This window comes from Mirounga angustirostris, unplaced genomic scaffold, assembly GCF_029215605.1.
Source record: "Mirounga angustirostris isolate CCGP_5_RB_7025 unplaced genomic scaffold, mMirAng1.0.hap1 SCAF_10, whole genome shotgun sequence".
NCBI classification, from domain to species: Eukaryota; Metazoa; Chordata; class Mammalia; order Carnivora; family Phocidae; genus Mirounga; species Mirounga angustirostris.
The window spans coordinates 97,418,751-97,438,617 of NW_026991718.1; the positions used below are offsets into that span (position 1 = coordinate 97,418,751).

A 19,867-nucleotide genomic window follows, 5' to 3' on the forward strand; every position below is an offset into this window, starting at 1 on the left:
AGTTTTAGGAAAGTAATTCTTGATGGCCATGGTTAATTTTTCAAGAAGTAAATTTTCTTCCATTCAAATTGTTAGAAACAGTAGTGATTTTTCTATATAATTTCTTTCTTTCATTTTTTTCTATGAATAGAATTTTGGGAGAAAGAATGTCTTTCTCTCAGAAATATAATTTTCTAACCAAATGATTACCAAAATGTTACAAAGTAAACTCTTCACAGATTCTTCCCTGAACTTAATATATTTAAACAAAATTTTATTTTTCAGAGCCATCTAAAATATCTAGAACCATCTCTTTGACAACAGACTTTCTGGAATCTCAGAGTGGGATGGAAAAGAGTCTCCACAGTTTCCAGGGAAAGATAAAGGAAGAGTCAAAGATCCCTTTGCTTGTCAACTATGTATCCATTTGTCCATGTGGCAAACACTCATTGGTAACATTTTGTATGTGTGGCTTTATGTCTGGGGAAATAGAAAATACCAGATTATGCAGTTGCCTAGAAATTTATCATTAGTAAGGAAAGTAAGACATGCAGATACATTTGAACATGTAATAGAGTAGCCAGTGCCATTACAAAAGATGTCAGGGGAGGGATAGCTGCTTCCAGGGACTATATAGACTATACTCATAGCATCATCCCTAGAATGTTCCCAGGTGTTGAAGGATCAGACTTGATGTTATTATCCATTTGTTCATTCATTTTCATTCATTTATCCATATAGTGGTTAACAGTATACCCAGGATCCGGAGTCAGATCAGGCCAAACCATATATAGCTGTGCAATCTTGGGCAAATTATGTAAACCTATACCTCAGCTTTCTTATCTGAGAAATAGGGATAATAAAAGTACTAACTTTCTAGAGCTGGTAATACGTAATACGTGTGAAGTGCATACATGGAATGAGCATTCAATAAATACTGGCTATTAGTGTTATGGTGTCATTATTATTACTACTTTTACTACTTAACCATTTATTGACCAAGACCACATGTCAGAACTATGGAAGACCTTGAAGATAGAGTTGACATTCTATTCCCTCAAAAAGCTCACAAAGAAGTGGAAGCAGCAATCAGAAGAGGAAGTAACAGATTCTCTGATGCAGGTAGGCAAAGGTTTCACTGGGAAACAGACAAGAAGCAGCTAAGTCAGAGAGAAGGTCTATGAAGGATTTCCAGAAGAGGTGACATTTCAGTTGAATCCTAAAGGGTGAGTTAGAATTAGCTAGGGGGAAGGAAAGGCTGCAGTGCATTTCTGGCAGATGCGGGTGCCCTGCCTACACCCCCTTGTTCCTTGACACTTCAGTGCTTGCCAGCTTGACTTCCAGCCACCAGCCCCTGGGTCTCTGCCTGAGGGCTTTCTCTGGGCTGCTGAAGGCCACTGGAGAAATATCAGGGAATTAACACCCCCAAGAGGGCAGCCTTTCACAAGTGACTGCCAGGATTTGCATGTAAGTACTCTAGTTCCCTTGCTTCTCAAGTGGGCTAATTCAGAAGCTTCTCCCAGAGTCTTCCCCTCCCCCCTAACCCTGGGATTGAGCCAATGGTTAATTTAATTTATAATTTAACTATAGAGTTGAGGGTCCATATCTGGGTTCTCTATTCTGTTCCATTGGTCTATCTGTCTGTTTTTGTGCCAGTACCAGGCTGTCTTGGTGATCACGGCTTTGTAATATAGCTTGAAATCAGGCAACATGATGCCCCCGGCTTTGTTTTTCTTTTTCAACATTTCCTTGGCGATTCAGGGTCTTTTCTGATTCCATACAAATTTTAGGATTGTTTGTTCCAGCACTTTGAAAAATGTCATTGGAATTTTGATCGGGATGGCATTGAAGGTATAGATTGCTCTGGGTAGCACAGACATTTTAACAATGTTTTTTCTTCCGATCCATGAGCATGGAACGTTTTTCCATCTTTTTGTGTCTTCTTCAATTTCTTTCATGAGTGTTCTGAAGTTCCCAGAGTATAGATCCTTTACCTTTTTGGTTAGGTTTATTCTAAGATATCTTTTGGCTTTTGGTGCTATTGTAAATGGAATCGTTTCTCTAATTTCTCTTTCCACAGGTACACTGTTAGTGTATAAGAAAGCAACTGATTTCTGTGCATTGATTTTGTATCCTGCCACATTACTGGATTGCTGGATGAATTCTAGTAATTTGGGGGTAGAGTCTTTTGGGTTTTCCACATAAAGTATCATGTTATCTGTGAAGAGAGAGAGTTTGTCTTCTTCTTTGCCAATCTGAATACTTTTTATTTCTTTTTGTTGTCTGATTGCTGTTGCTAGGACTTCTAATACTATGTTGAACAATAGTGGCAAGAATGGGCATCCTTGTCGTGTTCCTGATCTTAAGGGAAAGGCTCTCAGCTTTTCCCCATTGAGAATGGTATTTGCTGTGGGTTTTTCATAGATGCATTTTATGAAATTGAGGAATATTCCCTCTATCCCTATACTCTGAAGAATTTTAATCAGGAAAAGATGCTGTATTTCATCAAATGCTTTTTCTGCATCAATTGAGAAGACCATGTGGTTCTTCTCTCTCCTCTTATTGATGTGTTCTATCACATTGATTGATTTGTGAATGTTGAACCACCCTTGCATCCCAGAGATAAATCCCACTTGGTCGTGGTGGATGATCCTTTTAATGTATTGTTGGATCCTATTAGCTAGGATTTTGTTGAGAATTTTGGAATCCATATTCATCAACTCTATGGTCAAATAATCTTTGACAAAGCAGGAAAAATATGCAATGGAAAAAAGACAGTCTCTTCAATAAATGGTGCTGGGAAAATTGGACAGCTATATACAGAAGAATGAAACTCAACCATTCTCTTACACCATACACAAAGATAAACTCAAAATGGATGAAAGACCTCAACGTGAGACAGGAATCCATCAAAATCCTAAAGAACATAGGCAGTGACCTCTTCGACATCAGCCACAGCAACTTCTTTCAAGACACGTCCCCAAAAGCAAGAGAAACAAAAGCAAAAATGAACTTTTGGGACTTCATCAAGATAAAAAGCTTCTGCACAGCAAAGGAAACAGTCAACTAAATAAAGAGGCAACCCACAGAATGGGAGAAGATATTTGCAAATGACACTACAAAGGGCTGATAGCCAAGATCTATAAAAAAAAGCTTCTCGGGGCACCTGGGTGGCTCAGTCATTAAGCGTCTGCCTTCGGCTCAGGTCATGATCCCAGGGTCCTGGGATCGAGCCCCGCATCGGACTCCCTGCTCAGTGGGAAGCCTGCTTCTCCCTCTCCCACTCCCCCTGCTTGTGTTCCCTCTCTCACTGTCTCTCACTGTCAAATAAATAAATAAAAAATCTAAAAAAAAAGAGCTTCTCAAACTCAACACCCAAAAAACAAATAATCAAGTCAATAAATGGGCAGAAGACATGGACACTTCTCCAAAGAACACATACAAATGGCTAACAGACACATGAAAAAAATATTCAAATATTCATCATCATTAGCCATCAGGGAAATTAAAATCAAAACCACATTGAGATATCACCTTATACCAGTTAGAATGGCAAAAATTGACAAGGCAAGAAACAACAAATGTTGGAGAGGTTGTGGAGAAAGGGGAACCCTCTTACACTGTTGGTGGGAATGCAAGTTGGTACAGCTACTTTGGAAAACAGTGTGGAGGTTCCTCAAAAAATTAAAAATAGAGCTACCCTATGACCCAGCAATTGCACTCCTGGGTATTTACCCCAAAGACACAGATGTGGTGAAAAGAAGGGCCATATGCACCCCAATGTTCATAGCAGCAATGTCCACAGTAGCCAAACTGTGGAAAGAGCCAAGATGCCCTTCAACAGATGAATGGATAAAGAAGATGTGGTCCATATATGCAATGGAATGTTACTCAGCCATCAGAAAGGATGAATACCCAACTTTTCCATCAACATGGATGGGACTGGAGGAGATTATGTTAAGTGAAATAAGTCAAGCAGAGAATGTCAATTATCATATGGTTTCACTTATTTGTGGAACATAAGGAATAGCATGGAGGACATTAGGAGAAGGAAGGGAAAAATGAAGGGGGGATTTCAGAGGGGGAGACGAACCATGAGAGACTATGGACTCTGAGAAACAAACTGAGGGTTTTGGGGGTGGGTGGAGGGGTTAGCCTGGTGATGGGTATTAAGGAGGGCGTGCGTATTGCATGGAGCGCTGGGTGTTATGTGCAAACAATGAACCATGGAACACTACATCAAAAACTAATGATGTAATGTATGGTGACTAACATAACATAATAAAATAAAATTAGAAAAAATTTTAATTTAGCCCTACTGCCTTCCTTCCCTTTCCAGCCCTTCTTTCCCACTCTCCTGCTGGTGATTCCTGGGATCATCTCCCAAACAAATGACTTCCACATGAATTCTTGTTTCCGGGTCGGGGGATTCAAACTAAGAAAAGGATAATGACACTAAAACAAAGGGAAAAACATCTGTGAAAACACATGGATATGAACAGCCAAGATGCTTTTAAGGAAATAAAACTAGCTTCCGAGTGGCTGAAGGGAGGAGTTACGGGGGAACTGTGGGTAAACTGGCCTGTTCTAGCCGGATAACCTTCCTTGCTGGGTATGATGGTCAGTTGCATGTGTCAATGTAACTGGGCCATGGAATGCCCAGACATGTGTCACACATGACTTTGGGTGTGTCTGAAAGAAATTTCAGAATGAAATTAACATCTGAATTGGTAGACTGAGTAAAGCAGATAGCGCTGGTAATGTGGGTGGGCCTCATCCAATAAGTTTAAGGTTGACCCTCCCACAAGGAAGACGGAACCATTACCCGGATGCATTTGTGTTGGGGGATTGCGGTTTTCCTGTCTTTGGACTCAAACAGAAACCCTGGCTCTGCCTGGGTCTCAAGCTTGCAGGCATTTGAATGGAAACGACGTCATTGGTTTTCCTGGCTCTTAGGTTTTCAGACTCGCCCTGGAACTCTGCCATCTGCTCTCCTGGGTCTCTAGCTTGCTGACTGCAGGTCTTGGGATCTGGCAGCCTCCATAGTTGCATGAGCCAATTCCTTATAATAAATTTTATCTACATCTATATTTATATCTATATCTAAATCTATATCTATATCCACTATTGGTTCTGTTTCTCTGGGGAATCCTAATACCTCAGATTGAAGAATTTAAATTCTATGCTGAAAATTACAGGGTTACTAAACAACTTTAAGCAGAAAATGACACACCAGCTTTTGAGAGAGAACATTTTTCATAAGAGAAATTTATTAATAAACTATAAAATGCATGCCTTAATATTTTGGTATTATTTATATTAAAATCCAGCGCAGAGTAATTTTGGTCTACAAAGCACCTAATGTGCTGTTATTTATTAATGAAATCCAGTTTAGTTCAACGTTATTCTATAAAATGTACTCATTTGAGCCATATTTACACAGCATATTTCTAGCAAGAATTTTTGTCTAACAAAACCGGGGAACAAAAAAGCAATATATGAAAGAAGAGGATAAGCCTATGGAGATAGGAGCCATGCCATTCAAAATTTGGAAGCAGTTAGGGGACTGATGGAGCATGGGCACAGAGCCACTGCCCTTTTAACAGTTCTTCAAGCATCATGCTTCTTTGTTAGAGGACGAAAATCAAATAAAAGGTTCTTAGTCAAAGTGATACAAATATCATTTCAAAATAGAGGTCAGTCCATCAGGTGGTATTGTTCTGTATGTTCAGAAATGCTGATTCCAGAAAAACTCCCTCCCTTCCTTGTCAGAAATGATGCAGCGGCCGAGGCTCCATTTCATCTCATGGGGCCTCTTTGATGTTAATTTCATAATGGATGCTGGTTTTATTCACTGCACCCCTCTCTGTCAGATTACTCTGTTGAGTTCTGCACAAGAAGTACAAATATGACCGAAGTTCTTATTTTGACCACAAATGAGTATGAAAACCAACTGATTTCCCTTGAAAAACCAGTTTTCAATAATAGTTTTGTACATACCAGAAACCCCTTTAAGGACGTGTCTAACCTACTTTGAAGTCTGTAATATCTACTTCACCTTCTTTAATGGAAGACAGAGTTTGCTGAAAAACAGAGTATGCCACGATTTTGCAATGATTCGAGACTGGTCTTACTCCTTTATCCAGAGTTTCCATAATGAATGCAGTCTTTTGGAAAGTAAATGGTATAAAAACAAACAGATTACAAAACCCCACAGAACTGTTAAGTGTGGTCTCTGGACCAGCATCATCATCATCAGCTGGGGACTTGTTAGAAATGCAAATTCTCAGGTTCTACTAAAGATCTATCAAAGCAGCAGCTCAGGGGAGGGACCTAACACTTTTTTAACAAGCCCTCCAGGTAATGCTCATGCAAGCTGCAGTTGGAGAACCATTGTTCTCAAGTACCGATATTGTGTGCTGGAGGAAAAATGTCCCACTTTTTCGATATCCAAGCTGAGCTACTTGGTGATATCTGGCCAATGTTATTGCTGGTGAGGGGTGCCCACACCAGATGGTTACTGGGACTGAGGAACAGTCATTGTCTTTGTAAGATATATGTTTCCTTCTGTGCTGGAAATCACCCATCTATCACGCGGCTGGATGGCACAGTTACCATGGCCCATGGTTAGGACCCTAAGATTGGCTAAGAGACATGTCCATGGATGGAAACTTGCTTCGAAGAGGCCTGTGGATTGCATGGAAAAAGAAGTGTGTTATGAAGGAGAAAGTTACCCTTAGGGTTATTAAGGCAGCTTCTCTACTCCCCAAGGTAAAAAAGGATGGGTATCTGAAATTCCTTTGTCAAATGGGTGGGTCTGTCAAGCAGAACAGTTATGACAATCTTGTTGTGGCTTCTATTTCATGTGCTCTTGAGTCCTCTCTCTTAAGGCTTAATTCCTTCACACAGGCTTCTTCTGTATCCTTTATCTTTTAAATATTTCATTACTAAGGGCTTCTAGGAGCAATTTGCATTTGCAGAGAGAGGAAATATTATTAACCAAAATAAAGTGCTCTAAGCTTTTCAGGATTTCCATGAAGTACGGAAGATGTTTGTATGCTCATGGCTTCCTGTGAAACTTGACAAAGCAGAAATGCCATACAAAGAATGACTGATAAAGGGGACATCCTTGCAGTGCAAAGCTCTTCCATTAAGTTGAAAACCTGGACCTATGGAATCTAACAAATTGCTAAACCCACTTTCTGCAAGGCAATTGGTAAGACTAGGAAAATTAAAAAAAATAATAATAAGCCAAAGGTTGTCCCCCTCCATCCTGCCCCAACTGGTCCTTGGTCAAGAGGAGCACTCAAATCTCATTAATTTATAAATAAATCAATAAATAAAAGGCACTACTTAAAAAAAATCCACATGGTTCTGCTGTTTCTGGCTTGGCAAACAGGGCACATAATGGCACCAATTACTGAGATATTGGATTTCAGAGGAGACAGATGGGGTGGGGTGAAGGGGTTTGAATTTAGTCTTAGATGTGTTGAGTTGGAGATGCCTAGAGATGTCAGCTGGAGATGGCCTGTGTACAGGCGAGTATGCCAGAGAGGTCTGGCAGGAAGAGAAGGAGAAGACAGAACGGTCAACAGGATAAAGGCTGCCCAGTCAAGTAAGACAAGGGCTGCAAAGGGTCATGGGAGTCATGTGATCAAATACACACTGGTTTCAGTAACCATGCTGGACCCATCAAAGAGTTCTCTATAACCCCAACAGTGACAGCTGTAACAGGGTATTGGAAATCACTAATTGCTCTGGATTATGGAGTGAATAGCAGTTGAAGGTGAAAACTTCAAAAGCCTGTAGCTGAGGGTCCAAGTTAGGGCCATAGATGAAGAAGAATAAAACTTGGAGGATTTCATTTACTCCATTGCTTATTTTTATCTTTATTCTTACCCCTGGGTCTTATTAGGAATTATTTCATTCATACACTTGTACGTCAAAAGGGTTTTTTTTCTCCCCGCCCCCGCCATTTGCCTCAATGTTTTCACCCATGGAACAGAAACCAGTCTGCCCGGGATGTTTGAAAGTCTTTCGGAAGCACCATGCGGGGATCTCTGTAAAGATGCCTACAGCATCTCCCTTCTCCAAGCTGCATTTTGTCTTGCCTTTGTTTTATCAGAACCTCCTAATGAGATCAAACTCTGCTTAGTCAAGGTTCGTGTCCCTAGGTCTTTATGTGTTCTGCTGTTTATAAGCATTTGCTATACACACTGCACAGTTCTGCCTTTTGAAGGGACAGATTGCTTTCAGTCTATGCCTGCTGCTTGTTCCTGTGTTCGGGTTGCTTGGTTACAGCAACACTTCACTGGATTTTCATTGAAGGCAAAATGTGTTTGTAGCTTTTGAGGCCCATCAAGTGGAAATGGTTAGCACCCAATTCCTAAGAAGGCAGTCAACTCATTTATGTCACATTACAGAGAACATGTCTTGTATAATTCTAAACATCAATGGGATCCACACATTAAAGGTGTACAAATGTGCACCAATGTGCCAAGTCACCATAAATATCCATGATTAAAGAAATTTCTGAATTCTTTCACTTTGTAGTTTTTTTCTCTACAATGAATGTGCCATTTGTGAAAAAAAAATGTACAATTCAGACTGGGTAAGCAGGTTTTTGTGTGTGTTTCTTTGACTTATGCAAAGACAACTGGTGAATTAGTTTGCTAGTGCTGCTATAATGAACTTCCACACATGTAATGACTTAAAATAACACAAATTTGTCATCTTAGTTGTGTGGTTTGAGGTCTGACCTGCATCTCAGTGGGCTAGCATCAAGATGTCCGCAGGGCTACGCTCCTCCTGAAGGCTCTTGGGGAGAATCTGTTTCCTTGTCTTTCTGGCTACTGGAGGCCATATTCTTCAGCTCATGGCCCCTCTTTTCCATCTTCAAAGTCGGTGACCACATCTCTCTGAACATTGTTCCGTAGTCATATCTCCCACTGACTCTCTTCTACCTCCTTCTTCTAACTTTTTTTTTTTTAAAGATTTTATTTATTTATTTGACAGAGAGAGACACAGCAAGAGAGGGAACACAAGCAGGGGGAGCAGGAGAGGGAGAAGCAGGCTTCCTGCTGAGCAGGGAGCCCGATGTGGGGCTCGATCCCAGGACCCTGGGATCACGACCTGAGCCGAAGGCAGATGCTTAACGACTGAGCCACCCAGGTGCCCCTCTCCTTCTTCTAACTTTTAAGGACGCTTGTGATTATATTGAGCCCACTCAAGTAACATAGGATAATGTCCCCATCTTTCAGTCAGCTAATTAGCAACCTAAATCTCATCTGCAATCTTATTTCCCCTTTGTAATGTGACCTAGCATATTCACAGGTTCTGAGGCTTAAGGCATCCTTGAGGGAAGGGCATTTTTTCCCCTACCATACTTTGCAAATCAGGAAGCACATTGCTTTGCCTAAAACGTGTCTGAGGAGAACTAAGAATAATCCTATTTAGAAACAGGATAATATCTTATGGGATCAAGTACATAGGCTTAAAATAAAGGTAATTTTTGAGTTTTTTAGTTTTCAACTTCATTCTCTAATTAAAAGTGTTTCTTCTTTCTTTTTTACCTTTATTCATTTCCTCCTTCCAGTTACCTTCCCTCCCTCCCTTCTTTCCTTCCTTCCATTCTTTCTATTTTTACATTTATCTTTCATTTTTCTTTTGTCTTTCTACCGTTCCTCGTTGACTTGATTATAAAGGAATAATACCACAAACACAAATGACAAAATGGGAAACTCCTTGCAACATATATTTGAAAAGAACTAAGAAACTTACTATATAAAAAGTTATTACAGATCACTAAAAAAGATGAAATAGTAAAAAATGTGCAAAGGATATGACTAGCAATTTCTCATAAGAAATGTGGAGATATAATAAAAAACTGAAAGAAAGAATAAGCCATACTAGAAATAAAAGAAATACACATTGCTACCCATTAATTACCTTATTTCATGTATAAAAGTGATAACATCAAAAGACAAGAATGTGCCTGATTGGGAAGAGCAGGAGGAAAAGTAAACTCTCATATATTGCTCACGGGAATGTGAACTCAGTGCAATGGGCTGAAGGTTTGTGTCCCCTTAAAATTCATATGTTGAAATCCTAACCCCCAATGTGATGATATTAGGGAAGTAATTAGGTCATAAAGTTGAGCCCTCATGAGTGGGATTAGTGCCCTTATGTAAGGGACCCGGGAGAGCTCTCTCTTTCCACCACCATGTGAGGGTACAATAAGAAAATGGCCACCTGCAGCTCAGAAGTGAACCTTCACCAGAACCCCACTGGGTTGGCACCCTGATCACTCAGGGTGCTTAGTGTGAGGTATGGGCCTTCACATTTTTGACTCTGGGAATGATGACCGTTCAGTTGTTCAGTATATGACACTGACACATAATGGTCAATTTGACAATTATTATAAGGAGTATTTTGGCTGTGTATACATTTTGAAAAAGTAATTCTACTTCTAGAAAAGTATTCTTAAAAAACTGTGTTTGTATGCCAATATTTATCTATAAAGATGCTTTTCTATAAGTGTTATTTATAAATACATAGAGAATAATTTGCAATAATAATTCTATAGTTCAAAAGTCTGCTTTTGGGTAAACACTAGGTCCATTAAAATTATGTTATGGAAGAATATATAATGACATGAAAAAAAGTTCAAGATTTGTGGTGACACACAGCAAGTGATAAGACTGCATTTCTGATTGTCTGCATTTTTCATTTTAAAGGACCCAAAGGATTAACCACAAAAGATAATTAATTTTCAATGGTTTGTATCTTGTTTTGATGATCTATTTTTACTATAAATCTGTACTACTTTTGTAACAAGTTTATACTTTTTAATTAAGATGGTCACAATAATTAAGATATCTCCTTTTAAAATTGTAATAAGAAAAACACACCAAAAAACAAAAAAAATTGTAGTAAGAAATAAACATGGATATTTTAAAATTTATGATGCTTGGTCTAGACACCTCTCTGAATATTCATTTACATTGTTATTTATCCTATTTGGAATTGGCCCATTACTGTGTTTACACATGATGAAAGTGAAGCATAAAAAGGTTATGCAACATGCATAAAGTCATACAATTACATGCTGATGAGGGTCAACATTTCTCAGTCAGGGATTCACAAATTGGAGATAAGCATCCTACTTATTCCACAAATCCTTCCATCTGAACTGCCCTTTCTCCTCTATGTCACTTACAGAATCCTTGGCATCACTTCTCTGCACCTGCTTAACCTTGAAGTACACATTCTTCACGAACTTGCCACAACCACCCTGGTCCTCAGACATATTTGTCTCTGAATTCCTGGGTACTTTGACCATATCAAGGCTATACTTATTTGCTAATATTGTCTTCCAACTGTTCTGCATAATACTTCTCTCGGGCATATTATAAGAACTATATCTTAAATGCAGCAGTGACCAAAACCTTGGGTATATAGTAGGCATATAATAAATTATTTGTTGATTGATGGACAGAAAGATAAAGAATGATGTTGGATGAGAAAAGCTTACAAAATCAATGAGAAGAGGAGAAGAAGAAGAGGTCAGGTGAATCTTTGTGTTGTTAGGTTTAAAAGAGTAAACCCAGATAAAATTTTTAAAAATATCATGCCCATTTGTCAGAGGATATAACTTAAAAAATTATTTTGGAGAACTACTCCTTCTTGAAAAATATAGTTGAGAACCATTGCAATAAACAAATGTAGGCTTTCCCTACTGTGGGGGAGGGGCCTGACGACAGTATTTTTTATTTCCAACATCAGGATTCTTTGATATAGTTCCAAAACTGTAAATTTGACATTCTTATTATGAGGAAAATTAATATCCCTAAATTCTCTATTGAACTTAGTCTCTAATAAAAAAATTGACTTCCAAATCTATGAAAAATACACACAATAAATCCTACAAACTGAAAAATACAAACCTTTTATGTAAAGAACAAAGAGATCTCTGAGTTGCATCGTACAAATATGATTTGCCATAGGCCATCTCATCGTGTACTGTAACCAAATTTGCAACCAAATTTTTTGCAACCAAAGCATATGGTAATTCCATAAAGCTGCCACACTAGGCTTTCAAACAATACATCTGGAAGGAAAAAGTCAAATGTGCTTCACCCACAGCAAGATATAAAACTGTTGGGGAAAAAAAAATCGTTGCTGCTTTCTTTCCTTTATGGTTCCTCCTGCATTTCCATGATGGGCTTTGTTAGGGGTGGAGTTGTGTCCCCCAAAATATTTTGTTGAAGTCCTAACCTCCAATACCTCAGAATGTGACTGTATTAGGAGATAGGGTCTTTAAATAAGTGATCAAATTAAAATGAGGTTATTAGGGTGGGCCCTAATCCCATGAAAATCCCAATTTTCATGTCCTTACAAGGAGAGGGAGATTGGGACGCAGACATACACAGAGGGAGGACCTCATGAAGACACAGAGAGAAGATGGCCATCTATAAGCCAAGAAGAGAGACCTCAGAAGAACCGAATCCTGCTGACCCCTACATGCTGTACTTCGAGCCTCCAGAATCATGGAAAAATAAATTTCAGTTTTTTTGAGCTCCCCAGTGTGTGGTACTTTGTCCCGGCAGCTCTAGCAAACTATTACAAGCACTCCTCCATCTTCCCTTGTGGTCATAAGTAAGGCCTTTTGGCTTTCCAGTGACCACTCTCCTGCTTACCTTCAGGTTAAAGCACCGCACTGCCTAGATAACGGGGTTGGGATTTGATTTTGAGACCCATGATAAAGTACCAATTTGACTCATAGTAGAAAGTTTCCAGGAGGACATTTATAGGTATTAGAAGAAAGAGAAGCGTGGCGACTCTGAACAATGATGGGCAGCAGATGACATTAGGAATGAGACTTTCTCAGTGCTCCAAATGCATCCCTGAAATCGAACTCAGTCTTGTCTGGAGACGCTCCGAGGAAGCGAACTATTATCACTTGTGCAAAGACAGATGCTGTTCTCAGTTTTGAAATAGAGTTTGTTGCTTCCTAGCCATATGCCTCATTTTCTCAGGTATGCATCATTTTCCATATCAAAAAGTAGGGTTAATATAGTGCCTACTTTCTTAGAATTAGCCTAAAGATGACCTGACTGAGCCCATGCATTTGGCTGAGAGAAAGCTATCCATAAATGTTAGCTATTATTCCTAGCATTAGTAGCAGTTTTGCATGTGTTATATCTTGAATGTGATCTAACCTCACTTGTATTGTTTTTTTATGTATTTTGTCTCAGATTCCCGATTATGAAATGTAAAGACACGGGATTAATATACCCCAAAACAGAGATTTAGTTTAATATAAAATGACTTTTTTTTCCCTGAACTATTATTATTGCATTGGAAAGGGTTAAGAAGACTAGTTAGAGATAATCTGAGTAAGTCAGTCTAGGGTGGATATATGGCAAGTCCAATCAAAGATGGTATGGTTATGAATTAACCATAAATTCAAATTATGGGCAGATAATGGATATCATCTATATTAGTAGTCACACATTCCATTAGAAGTCACCTTTATTTCACAGTGCATATTCAGAATTTACAAATGGCTGATGCTTCAGCATTATGGAAATACTCAACAATTTGGGGGGATTTTGACATTTAGTTTAAAAATGTGCTTACTATTATAAATATGCACTGGAAATAATTTTATGAGCATGCTATGATTCAAAGTATTGATATGAAACTCAGGATGATTTTATTATTATTTCATTTGCTCATACTAAGATGCATGTTGGATTTACTTAGAGTAGCAATTTTTCAAATAATAATTTATTTTCATTATTATTAATATATTCTAGACCACTAAAACTGTTCCATTTACAATAAATGTATAGTATGATTTTTGGCTTTGCACCACTAGAAATATCTGCTGATGGATAGATTTGTTTTAATATCAATTGATCATACTTATGCAATTATTTTATATCATATGCTAGAGCAAAAACAAGTTTTTATTTTAGAAGACATGAAAATGGAAGATACACCATAATTTCTAAACACTCAAGAAGTCCAAAATGATGAAAGCTTATGAAATATGCTGTGATATTGACAAGACATGAGAATATTTGCATCACACACCATGGCAAGTCACATTTTTTTCATGAATGAACATTTTCTCTTAAGAATACTTAAAAGTTCAAAAAAAGAGAATACTTTTAAAAATACAGAAATGCAGGCACAGTCAGCTTACTGTGGTTATGTAGGAAATAAAGAGAAAGGATGAAATGAGGAGACTGAAACAGAAAAAAAAAGCCATTGGATTATGGGGAGAAGAATTTATTAAATTTAGCTCATACTAACAACTACTTATTCAATAGTTGCTAAGTGCTTTACATGCTGTAAATTAATGAGTTGTTTAAAAAATTCTAAAATGGTAAAAAAAGGAGAAGGGAGAAGGCAAAGGAGGAAAAAAAAGGCCACAATGACAATCCTCTCCTCATCACATGGGGAGTCTTTCTGAATTTACAGTATGTCCTAGTTAGGGAAATACTGTAGTTGAAAGCTCCAATTAAATACACTTAGCAGATTCACCTGTCAATGATAAAACTAGAGAGCAGGACTTCAAATGATTCAGAGGTACTTAGTTCACCTTGAACGTTAGCACAAAGTTGAACATCTCCAGCCATTTTCTGTGGCTGTTCTTGACAGCTACCTGTGTTCTACTCTGATCTTCAGGCAGGGTGTCCTGGATTTACATTTACTAGATGGCTCTGACAGGCTGCCAAGAGGGTGAATGTGCACCATGCCCTCCCTCCCACCTGCCAGAGTCACCAGGTACATGGAAATCCTCTTCACATGGATAGGGAAACCTCAAAGGAAAACTCCCTCTGAGGCAGGCATCAACAATGCTCACAGTAGCTTGAAATTTCCTGGAAGCCATTCTTACCAGGGCTGAGGAAAGCACCTTGAGCACTGTGACTTGAATGGCACCATCAAAATAACTAGGTATTAAACAAGCCTAGAAGAGGAACAATGGGGGGCAATATTCAAATTAACCAGGCCAACCAAATCTAATGACACATTCAATCAATGTAAACAAGGCTCCTTTTTTTTTTTTTTTTTTTAAGATTTTATTTATTTATTTGCCAGAGAGAGAGAGAGGGAGAGCACAGGCAGGGGGAGCAGCAGACAGAAGGAGAAGGAGACTCCTTGCTGAGCAGGGAGCCCGATGCAGGACTCGATCCCAGGACCCTGGGATCATGACCTGAGCTGAAAGCAGATGCTTAACTAACTGAGCTACCCAGGCGTCCCTAAACAAGGCTCTTTAATAACTCTGATATTTTGCCTACATTCTCAAATGTGAACTGCGATGAATGAGCACCTTTCACAGATTGCCCTAAGAAGGGCTGCTATCTTCATTGCAATTTGGGCCAAGAAAATTGAGGGGAATAGGGAGAGAGCGCAGGAACTGTTTGAATTCTGGCTACGAATATAAACGGGCTCCTCGCAATTTCTAACCAAGGTGTTTAACACAGTGGATGCAGGCACAGGCTTAGACAACTTGGATGTGTGGGGAACAAATCACAGATCCTGTGATTTAGGGCCAGAGGAACAGTCTTTAGAGGTCATTGGGTCCAGCCCCTCACTTGTGATGTTGAGAAACTGAGTGAGACTCAAGAGATGAATTGACTTCCCCAAGACAACACTATGACCTCCTGGGACAGAGAGGTCAAGGGCTTAGATTTCCTGTCACCTCCCTGAATTCTTGAAAATTATGACACAAGTTGCCATGGGTTACTGGTGTATGGAGATCATATTTGCAACATTTCCTTAAGCTAGGAAACAAAATAGAGTATAGCCGATGCCTCCACTCCCATCCTCAATTCCAAAGAAAGCAAATCACTTTACTCACCTGCAGGGAAAAACTCGCTCATTTTCTTTTTGTAGATTTTGAAGTCAACTTCTAAGAAGACACAGAAGATGATCCGATCCACCTAGAGGCAAACAATAAATACTCAAAGTGAAAGGAAATATGGTGACCTTGGAATATCAGAAATATTCCAGAACATGGTTTTGGAGCAAAAAACAGATGGAAAACCCTCCTGTAGATTTTTGGTACTCTACTGCTAACTATATGACAGTGTTGAGTGAAGTTCAAGTGTGCATGTGAGTTGGTGTGTGTGTGTGTGTGTGCACTCTTTATGTAAATAAGCCCATGGGCTCTTTGGTGGAAAGATGTTATATAAATCAAATAAGAAATAATAAATGACAATAAGCCACTTTGCAGCAAGCTATAAATAAGATCGGAGATTCCCACAGGATATCTAAACTTTATGCCCTATAAAACAACCATACAAGAGGTGTATAGCAGACTGACAATAAAGTATGTCAGTAAACAAAGAGCTTTGTCCTACCCATCTTAGACAAATAAATTTATCAAAACTGTTAGTATTTGAACATGGTCTAAAAAGCTTCTTGCAATTTAATTTGCAGGAAAGTCACTAGCTTTTAGCTTAACATACTCAGAAATGCAACAGAAGTACAATATAATTAGTTGACAGCGACATGAGGTCAACAGAACTTTAATCTGGTAGATATTATTGAATAAGTAAGTGCCACCTCAAAAGTAAAACAGGTCTGTCATCCCTTTTTCCTGTTTTGGGAGAGCTTCTCTACGTAAGGTGTTTCTTTGAGACCTTTGGAGAGTAATATGGTAAACAGAGAAGAGAGATGGAGTACACCTAATAGTTCACGTATATCTGATATTAAATCAGTGACTCCATTTCGTGTCTTGAAAATAAACATCCCTTTAGTCCTTTTATTTTAACAATCTACAAAAAGTTAAAAATTACTCAATCTATCAAACAGCAACTGGTAATTGAATAGAACACCAAGCAAGGCATTTCTCATGGCAATAGGGAATAGAAGTGGGGCGTGCACGTGGCAGGACATGAATGAACCCAAATGTATGTCATCCACCTAGCCCCGCAGCTCTCCCAACCTGTGGAAAACAGATTCACACTAGGCAAATTCAAAGTGCCCAGCAGGAGAGAAAATCTACAGGGATGGGCGGGCAGGGAGGGCTGGGACACAAGGAATGGTCAGGGCTCCCTGTTGGAAGCTCAGAGACATGGCTCCCTGATCCCCGTATAAGTCCAGATAGGCTGCCTCCTGGGCAGTCGCTGGACTTCTGTGCTATCATCACCAAATACCACTCAGCCCCAGTAGCCCTCCCCGCAAAGGATGGATTGTAAGAGAAAGCATCTGGCCTCCAGAAATGGAAGGATTGGGTTGCAAATAAACCTTATTTTCTTTTCCCTGTATTCACTTGAGTTTCTGGTGTCCAGTCCTGTCTGCATATCATTAACATTTTCTCCAAATGCAAAAACTGTCACCATCAACTCACTCTTCGGGTGAAATATAAATTTAGTTGAATAAATGGTTAGCTATCTGTGTAATACTGAATGCTCGTCTCTGCTCTCCTTATGGTGTGTTCATGCCCTGTAGCTAAAGATAAGAATCATAATGTTGAGCAATAGAAACGAGTTACAAAAAACATCTTCTCTATGATGCCATTTATACAAATCTTTAAAGCACAAAGATATAAAAGTGTAGGGATTCATTCATAAGCACCGATACATAGAAACATACCTAGAAAAATCACACATGAACTTCAGAAAAGAAATTTGAGAAAACTATGGCAAATGGGTAAAATGTATTAACTATGGGGGTAGGTACCTGGAGATCATATTATTTTCTATACTTTTCTGTGTATTTGAAAAACTTTATAATTAAAAGTCCTAACACCAAAAATAAGACTCTGTGTTAGACATATTCTACTCTCTGGCTATATTAAACTACTTGTAATTCCCAAACACCATAATTATTCTTACTTCTGTACCTATGGGTTGACTTTTCCTCCAGGTTTCGAATGGTCAGATTATTTCTAAAGCCACCTAACTGAGATCAAAATCAAAACAAGAAAATTTGATTCAAAGCAGATCTAAGGAGACCAAACTGGACAGTCTCATTTTTACTCATTTCCCCCTATCTTTATGGTCACTCAGTATAAATTATGGGATTTTAAAAAACACTCCTGTTGCCTGCATGTGTGTTTGTATGGGGGAGGGTTAGTGATAGTAATGCTACTCATTGCTGTTAAGTGACCTTCTAACCACCACAGAAACTAAAGACAGATTTCTTAAATATTGCAAAGAATTATAATCCACCTTTTAGCATTTTAGGCTTTGTTACCATGGAAATGGTATGAGTCCAGAATTTAGCAGCCTGATTTATTTTTTCAGAGAGTAGATGGATGATGGGGGAAAAGTGCTTTTATTTTAAACTAATTGAGTGGCCCATTTTCCCTGCCCTGACCCTGAGGCATAACACTGAAAATATCTTGGAAGCAAATTGAATCTAAGAATTAACCCTCATTTGCCAAGTACATTTATGTATGCATATGTGAATGTATTTATATACATGTGCATAAACTTATTCTCTGGGCTTATTGTTGGAAAAGAACTCCTTTAGTTGACAAGTTCTGTGTTTATAAACTCATAATAGATATTGATCACTGCTTGTGGTAGATTATATTTTCCAAGTGCAATGAGATACCCCACCCCTTAGACTCTCTTAAAATGTAATGCTGATACTCCTCTCACTGAGAAGTGGGACCTATATTTCCTCCTCTTAAATCTAGGCTTGCCTGTAACTCTGACAGAAATACTATGTGACTTTAAAGTCCATGACATTAAACGTGATACAGTTTCTGCCTGGTCCTTTTGGGAGGGTCGCTCTTGTATCCAACCTTCATGCCACAAGGAACATGGAGAACCCATTTGTTCAAGTTCTAGCCAATAGCCTAGCTGAAACTGGGTAGCCTTTTGATGATTTCACCTCCTGGTTTTTGAGCTACCCCAGGTGATACCACATGGAACAGAGATCAGCTGTTCCTACTGAACTCTGCCCAGATTGCAGATTTGTGAACAAAATGGAATACATAGCCAGAAATCTGATATTCTGGTTTCTTCCTGTTGCCAATTGTTTCGATTCTTGCTTTTCCAGTTATGTAGTACGTGATCTCTCTTGAAAGCTTCAGACTGAAAGGATCAAGATCAAGTAGAAGCCACAATGGGGTGACAAGAAGAACACAGAAAGTCTAATGGGTACATGGCTGAGAGATTGGAAATTTGGTTTATGCAAAGGGAAAAGAGCCTGGTGATCCATCCTAGCCCCAGATAAATTACATGACAATAAATAAGAATGCCTCACTATTGAGGCTCAGGAGCATATTTTCAATTTTTCTTTTATGTTCGGCAAAAGAACAATTGTGTAAAATGGTTGCTCTTGAGAGACTATATTTACGAGTTGATCCCATTTACAATTGCACTCAAAACCATAAGATACCTAGGAATAAATCTAACCAAGGAAGCAAAGAATCTGTATTCAGAAAACTATAAAATACTCATGAAAGAAATTGAGGAAAACACAAAGAAATGGAAAATGTTCCATGCTTATGGACTGGAAGAACAAATATTGTGAAGATGTCTAGATTACCTAGAGCAATCTACACATTCAATGCAATCCCTATCAAAATACCATCTACTTTTTTCAAAGAAATGGAACAAATAATCCTAAAATTTGTACGGAACCAGAAAAGACCCCGAATAGCCAGAGGAATGTTGAAAAAGAAAAGCAAAGCTGGTGGCATCACAATTCCAAACTTCAAGCTCTATTACAAAGCCATCATCAAGACAGTATGGTACTGGCACAAAAACAGACACATAGATCAATGGAACAGAATAGAGAGCCCAGAAATGGACCCTCAACTCTATGGTCAACTCATCTTTGACAAAGCAGGAAAGAATGTCCAATGGAAAAAAGACAGTCTCTTCAACAAATGGTGTTGGGAAAATTGGACAGC

The 19,867-nt window shown here is 38.8% G+C and overlaps 1 protein-coding gene across 3 annotated transcripts in view; it reads right to left on the bottom strand.

Annotated features, from left to right (window-relative positions):
• Positions 1-19,867, bottom strand: part of MACROD2 (mono-ADP ribosylhydrolase 2) — a 2,039,999-nt gene that overhangs the window by 153,367 nt on the left and 1,866,765 nt on the right. For all 3 annotated transcript variants that reach the window (XM_064572799.1, XM_064572800.1, XM_064572801.1), the window contains exon 9: positions 15,854-15,935. In XM_064572799.1, coding sequence (XP_064428869.1) covers positions 15,854-15,935 — 82 coding nt within the window. The remainder of the gene's footprint in view (positions 1-15,853; positions 15,936-19,867) is intronic.